Raw genomic sequence first — 7,092 nt, 5'->3', positions numbered from 1 at the left:
GCGGGATCGGATGCACGGTGAGGGCGGTGCCGGCCGTGAGGGGCGGGATCGGATGCACGGTGAGGGCGGTGCCGGCCGTGAGGGGCGGGCTCGGCCGTGAGGGGCGGCCCCGGCGCCGGCCGTTCTGGGCGGGGTCGGCTCCGCCGTGATCCCCGAGCCCGCTGCCCGTGAGGGCGGTTGTGTCCGCAGGCAGCCCCCGCTCCCCCCCGGCCGTGCCCTCGCGGCAGCCGTGAGGGGAGCGCGCGCCCCGCCCGGGCAAAGGCTTCGGCCCCTGTGAGGGGGCTCGGCCTTGCCCGCATGTTTAACTGCATTTTTAGTAACTGTTACGTTTTACAACGGTGCGCTGTGTGTTCCTGTGTTCCCTGCGCTCCTCGGGGCCGGCCCCGGGGTCTCCCTGAGCACTGGCTGATGCCCGGCGCTGTTCCCGCAGCGCTCACAACCTCCCTGCTCCTCCCCCAGAGGTGTCTGCCCCGCTTATAGCCGGTGCTGATAAATGCATGCAAATTCCTGCCACAAAACAGAATAAATATGGCAACAGCACCCGGCTGCCTGAAAGAGGAGAACCTCACCCCAAGAGCTGCGTTGGTGGGTGGCATGGTGTTGTTGGAGAGAGTTCAAAGCAATGGATTAATTAGTTGGTTTTATCTGGATTAGTTCATAAATAAATTGTCAGGACCAGTCACAAAGTCAGCATTTGCATGTAGAGATGGAAATATTTCTTCAGGTCCATGTCAAAAGGCTTCTGCTGGTCAAATGCTTATGCGGCCGTTTAAGAATCTGTCTTTTTTTTTTTTTTTTCCATCACTATTTACACAATTTTGTAAAGGTATTGAGGTTGTCTTTGCGCTTGAGGCTTTTCTTAGCTGAGTTACCCACAGGTCCATATGTTTTAGTCAACACTCACAGATCTATAAAGCTGTTGGGCTGCTTTTGGAAATAATAATTGTGAAAGTGTCTTACTGCACCGTTCCATACATGTCCCACTTTGTGGCGCTGAACATGACAGTTCTGAATGTGTGTACGCAGCAAAGCTGCTGGCTTTTGTGAAGTACTTAATTTTTAAAGAATATCTGTTCGTTCATTTGTCCTCTGAAGGACTCGTTGGTATCTCACCTGTTCTTGAGCTTGTGCTTCAAGTCACTGTTTTTCAAAACCAGAAGTCTTGAGCTTAAACTTTGATTCTCTTCTGATATATGTATGTCATCTAAATTATTATTATTATGTCTTTCGCAGAGGTTTTTAAGAGGAATCTGATGGTGAGGAGAGGTTGAGAAGACTCAGGATGACGACGACGGTAGCGACAGACTACGACAACATCGAGATCCAGCAGCAGTACAGCGATGTCAACAACCGCTGGGATGTGGATGACTGGGACAACGAGAACAGTTCTGCTCGGCTCTTCGAGCGCTCCCGCATCAAGGCCCTGGCTGGTAAGCACTGACCACAGCAGGGACATTCCATCCCAGGCTTTCCTTTCACTTACAAGCTTGTACTGACTCCCTTTCTCACCTCATCAGTCTCGTCAGCTTTTTGGCTGTGTATTCAAATGGTTTTGATCAGGTTTCTGTGATTGGTAATGGCGTTGGTTTCCAGATTTGGAAAAAAAACAAAAAAACAGAGGGATAACAAAGCTCTGCTTCAAAATATTTTCCTTTGGAGGTGTGCAAAACATCTCCCTTGCCCTGGGAATGAGGAATGTGGTAGGTGGAGATAGTTGTCACATAGTGATGAATGCTGGAACTATACACTTTGTCTGAAATACTTGCTGTCTCCTGCTGAATTCCACTCTCATCAGCAGAGAAATGAAATTGGATTGGCTCCTTTTGTGTTTAAAACATTGGATTATTGCGCATTAAAGGCTGTACATTAACCAACTTTGTTTATGCAGCAAAGAGATGATGTCATGTCCTCTCAGCTCTGAGGCACTGCCCTGCAGAGCAATTTTTATGCATTCTGTAAATGATTTCCTGACTTTTACAGTAGCATGCCCACATTTTTGACCTCTGAACAAAACGCCTTGGCAGTGTGGGACAAGCAGAGAAAACAGCTCAAAAATATGCTGAGCGTTCTGCTGGTGAAATCTGAGCTCCAAGGACAGTTTTAAACCCAACACCTCCTGAGGTGTCTGAGCAGGTTTATTAAATCAGCTGCACTGAGCCCCAGGTATCAGCTGCTCCATTTGTGATTCCGATGAGGCTGGCTCTGGAGTGCAGGTGCCCTTTCTCCTCTCAGTTCCAGCTCTGGGGGTGTGTTAGACGCAGAACACCTTTACATGTCAGGCACAGGGCAGGATCAGGTTTGGAGCTGAGCAGCAAGGGAGTGAAGGAGTTCACGCAGGTGGGCAGAGAGCAGATCATATAACTCTTCCTGAGGATGAATAGTAATGGTATCGACTTAATGGAGCTGCTCACAGAGAGGGTGTGTGTTAAATTTTGCTATCTTCAATTACAGCACTTCTCATCACAGGGTGGGTTTGGAATGACAGGGAAAATGCCTGACCTGGACAGGGCTGTGCTGAGTGGGGTCAGAAACAGTTTGCTGTGGGGGCAGATTGGTGGTGGACGAAAAGAATCTCAACTTGGGTTGTTTTATTTTAGTAGTTTAATCTTGTTTGAGGAAGAAACTGTGTTTTACTCCTGCCACCTTAGTGGTTGTAGGTTATATTCTGCTCCTTGGGTGGGAAATGCTTTTGAGTGCAAAGCTCACGAGCCACGTTTGGGTCCCAGGTCTCGCCTTACTGCAGTTGGCTGTTCCACTTACTTTTGTAGCAAGCAGAGCTCCCCACCTGAGTAATGAATAATAAACATGAAACTCTTATTTCAGGGAGAAGTAATGTAAGGAAAGTACTTGAATTATTTAGACAGCCTAAAACAAATACCAATGTCAAAGCAAATAATTTTGCTGAAGATTCTATTCAGAGGCATATTTAAACATTTTCCCACAGTATGGTGTATTTATTTTTCTTCTGAATAAGCATTACTCATAGTTATTTTAATTTGATACATTTTCATACCTGTAATTCTCTCCTGTAAGTGCTGAGAATGCTGTGTGCTGCCAAAGCTTGGCTTAGCATGCTGCACTGCTGCAGCACTGCTTGGAAGCCTAATCATGGTGCAGGGAGAGAGGAGTGAAGAGAGGTTTGTATTGCAAATCCAGGGTTCTGGCTAAAGGCTGAGCCGTGGTGCTCCTGGCACAGTTGGATGTGTATTTTCAGATATGCTGTCTGGTGGGTCATCTTTCCTTGCCTCTCCCCAGAAAGGCACTTGCAGGTTTTTAGCAGCTGCAGCCCGGAGCTGTGCTGGCAATAACCTCTGTCATTGTCCTCTGTCGGTCGAGACAGGCTCTTTCTGGAAAGGTGTTCTGTAGTTCAGCTGATTGTCATGGGATCAGGCCCAGGAATGGCTGTGGGAATGCCCGTGGCTGGTAATGCATGCAGTTGTGCTGGGGGGTGTCAGGAGGTTCTGCTGGGCTCCACAACCCTGCCTTTCACTGCCTGTGGCACCATCACTTTCCTCTGGCTGAATTTCACTGCTCTCTGAAGCAGAAGGAGTTGTGTTCCACCTTTGGAGTCTGGATTTACTGAATAACACTCCAGTTTGACTTAGATGGGCACTGTTTTTTTGTGGGCACGAGCACCTTCCCGCATTTCCAAGACTGGCCACCTTCTGACAGCAGCACTGCTCTCTCCAGATGCCCTCAATGAGTTGTCTCTAAGGACTGCCCATGGCTGTCCCCCTCTTGCATTATGTCAGTGACAAGATAAATCAAAAGTCTATCTGTGTTTTACAGTTTACAAAATGCTCGTGCATCATTGTCCCCCTGTCCCAGTATGAAAGGTTTCAAATGGGCAGGCACTGGTTGTTTATTTTCCATCTCCTGGGTGGAAGCTGTTGCATTCCCAAGTAGAACAGCTGTGGGCATGTTACACTGCCTGACTGATGGCTGTGTACTCACTCCCCTTGTGCAGGCATCTTCTGTCCATGTTCTTCTGCAAGCTGGGAAGTGCCTCTTCAGCAAAGCTTCCATCTTGTGTTCATTCTAGTTTACTGTAATTCAAGTGAAACTTATTTCCTTTAAGGTTAAGTGAGGTTGAGAGCGAGCAGGCCAGAAGTGAGGTCTGTCGCTGGAGTCTACAAAGAATCTGTTCTACAAAGAATGATGATGGCCCTGTGTCCCATCAGGGTGCTGAAATATTTAAACAGCAAAGCAGGAGATGGTGGTCAGCATAATCTGTGATGGGAACAATGTCCTGGAGAAAAGCTCAGGTAAAGCACAGACAAACACTGCTGTCTGCACAGCAGCTGGGAACTGATGTTATTGGAACGGTCTGTGTACTGTGAAAACCAGAATGCAAAGGGATGTTGGGCTTAAAACCAGCAAATCATCTGGGAACTCAACTTTCAATCAGAATCTAGATCTGAAGGGATATGCAACCAGATTGGTTGCCACTCGTGTTGAACTAACTCGCTCTGCAACTGATATGAGAAGAAGGTAACTGATCCCTTCTTTGCCAAGTAAGGTATCCCACTGTAGGAAATCATCTTTCACCTGTCCTTGCTCTCTGTGGTGCTTTGGAAGGTCTTGCTGGAAGACCAGGTAATTCTACCTGCTCTGTAGGAGTCAAAAAGATATCACATTTGTCCAAGAGTCTTCATTCACAAATCCTCCAGGGTTGGATTTCGTCTGTCGAGGACCATTAGCTAACAAGATTTGTTGGGCAGCTCCTTGGGACACTGAGCTCTTGCAAAGGCCTTCAGAAACAGTCCAGTTGTTCAGCAGCATTTTCCACACTCAGCCTGGGACTGTGACGTTCAGGGGTCCTTGTGCTTGCCACCTCAAGTGCTGTTTTCAGGTAGTATGAGAATTGTCACCTCCAAAACTTTCTGTTTCTTCACTTGGCTGATTCAATATTAAAAACACTTGGCTAAAGTTACTTGCTTTTCTGCTCATTAGTGTTTTGCCCTTTTGTCCTCTGGGTTCACCCTCGTGACCAGAGGGTCTGTGACTCAGTTCTCTGGCACATGAATTAAAACCAGCTTCAAAGTTTGTGACATAAGAGCAGTTTCTTAGTGCAGGCAGGGGAAGCTGTGCCTTCCTTTTCCAGCTTCACCCAAGTGAAGCTTGGGACACTCACTGGTGTTGCACAGCGTGGTGTTCCTGAGCCTTACAGAGGAATCCAGGTGCAGAGGCTGCCTTTGTTGTGCAGCTTTCCTTAGCAGTCCCTGTTGCACAAACTAGGCTTGTCACTGACACCAGTAACTTCAATTCTCCCAGCAGCAAAAGGGGGGAAAGCATTGAAATTCTTCCTGAAGTTGTGCTGCTGAAAAGTTTTTCTTCTTAATATAGTGGAGTACCCAGTTCTGAAGGTTGAAAAATTAGAGAAAACTTGCAATGGGAAATTTCTGGGTACCATATGTGGGGCTAATTAGCCCTTTTGGCCTTGATATTTAAGCCATTCCTCCCGCAGCCCCAGTGCAAAGAGTCAGCAGAACAACCCCCTAAAAAAGTGAAGAGAAAGACCCTGCTTTTAGTACTGTCTAGGTATCATGCACCTGCCTGTCCCTGCTGTCAAGCATCTCTCATAGCAAAGTTTCTGTTTCACTCTGACTATACACTAAAGATAGAAAATCTGCATGGTCAGAATGAACTTTCAGGTCTCAGATCAATAAAAAAGGACAAAGTACAACAATTTAGAGCTCAAGAGAATAAACCTTTGGTTTTTACTTGGCTTTGAAAGGGCATACTGAGAATAAGCTCTTGCAGGATGTTCCATGAATATCCAGTACCTGAGCTATCCGGGACTTGAAAATCAGTGACTAATTTTAACAACAGCAAGTGCTCAAGGAAAGAGAACCCAGCAGTATATTGACACTTGTAAATCAACTTGGAAGGGCACCTGAAGGGTTTGCTTGACACTAAAGAGAAATGAAAACCTCCCAGCAGTGCAATCTCCAGTGCTGGTTGTGAACCCTTGCTTAGCAGCCAAGGGCCTAATGCAGGCGTTCTCAGATGAGTGTGAAAGGGCTTATTTTGAAAGATCCTGCTTTGCTCAGATAAAAGTTGATGGAATTATTTCAGCTAAAGCTTTTCCAAATGTTGACCTCACCCAATGCTTTCCCTCTGGATTTTACGTCTGGAGCAGTTTCTCAGCTGTTGTTGCTGACCTTCCCAGGATCCACAGAGGCTGGTGTTGGGAGCAGGAGTCTCGTTTGGTGTGCTGTGTGTCCTGCAGATATGTCTGTGAAACATAAAATAACTTCCAAGGAAATGTGGACAACTGATGTCCCTTTGCAAATGTAACTTGGTACAGAGGTAATTTTTATCTTACTGCTGTAACAACATGATCTTTGGCATCAGTTAGGCATAGTTTGGGGGGTTTCTGTCTCTTTAGAATCAAACAAGTAGTGTTGCAAACTACATGGAGGTGTAAGTTGGATTCTTTGTAGTTTGATTAGATCCATATCCAGTGTAGCTTCCTGAGTGTAGAGCCAAACTTCTGAATAAAGGTACTGCTGAAGGTACCTTTGGAGTTTTCTGGAATCACACGTGCTTGTCTGCTCCGTGGGCAGATGTGTGAGTGCTTGGTAACAGAGTGATGCGTGACAGTGGTTGCACCCTGGTGAACAACTGTAATCCAGCACACATTGTCCAGGCGGGATGAGCAGAGCTGGAAAAATAGGCTTTTGTTTCTCTGGGAGGGAGCAGGATGGGAGCAGCTGCTGGCAGCTCCACTCTGGAAAGTCTGAGACTGCCTCGTGGTGTGCCTCCGGTGAGATCCTTTCAGGACTGAGCAGTGCCGGGCTGGACACGGACACAGGACAGCCCAGCATCTTACCAGCATGAGCCTGTATTGATGGATCCTCAGATCTTTGAATTCCTGTGCATTGTGCTCCTGGACTGGAGTACAGGCCCACAGCTGCCTCTCATGGTTGCTTGTGGAGAGCTCCAGGCACACAGGACCTGTGCTTGGACAGCAGCTCAGTAGTTCAGCAAACAAGGGACAAGAGAATTCTGTGCTGTAGGTCAGATTAAATATAAAAAGCCATCTGTACCTAGGGGAGGAAGATGGAAAGCTAATGCACGTGTGCTGCT

At 47.1% G+C, this 7,092-nt stretch overlaps 1 protein-coding gene across 5 annotated transcripts in view; it reads left to right on the top strand.

Annotated features, from left to right (window-relative positions):
• Window positions 1-7,092, top strand: part of SPTBN1 (spectrin beta, non-erythrocytic 1) — a 113,876-nt gene that overhangs the window by 31,524 nt on the left and 75,260 nt on the right. For 4 of the 5 annotated variants that reach the window (XM_027693470.1, XM_027693473.1, XM_027693472.1 and 1 more), the window contains exon 2: window positions 1,234-1,430. In XM_027693470.1, the coding sequence (XP_027549271.1) occupies window positions 1,283-1,430 (148 nt within the window). In that variant the 5' untranslated portion in view covers window positions 1,234-1,282. Of the gene's footprint in view, window positions 1-1,230; window positions 1,431-7,092 lie in introns of all 5 variants that reach the window. The other variant, XM_027693471.1, reaches the window with a different exon arrangement.

Source organism: Neopelma chrysocephalum, unplaced genomic scaffold (genome assembly GCF_003984885.1).
Source record: "Neopelma chrysocephalum unplaced genomic scaffold, ASM398488v2 Primary Assembly neopelma1_91, whole genome shotgun sequence".
Classification (NCBI taxonomy): Eukaryota; Metazoa; Chordata; class Aves; order Passeriformes; family Pipridae; genus Neopelma; species Neopelma chrysocephalum.
Note: the sequence above shows the minus strand (reverse complement) of the source record. Positions and strands in the feature narration are given on the sequence as shown.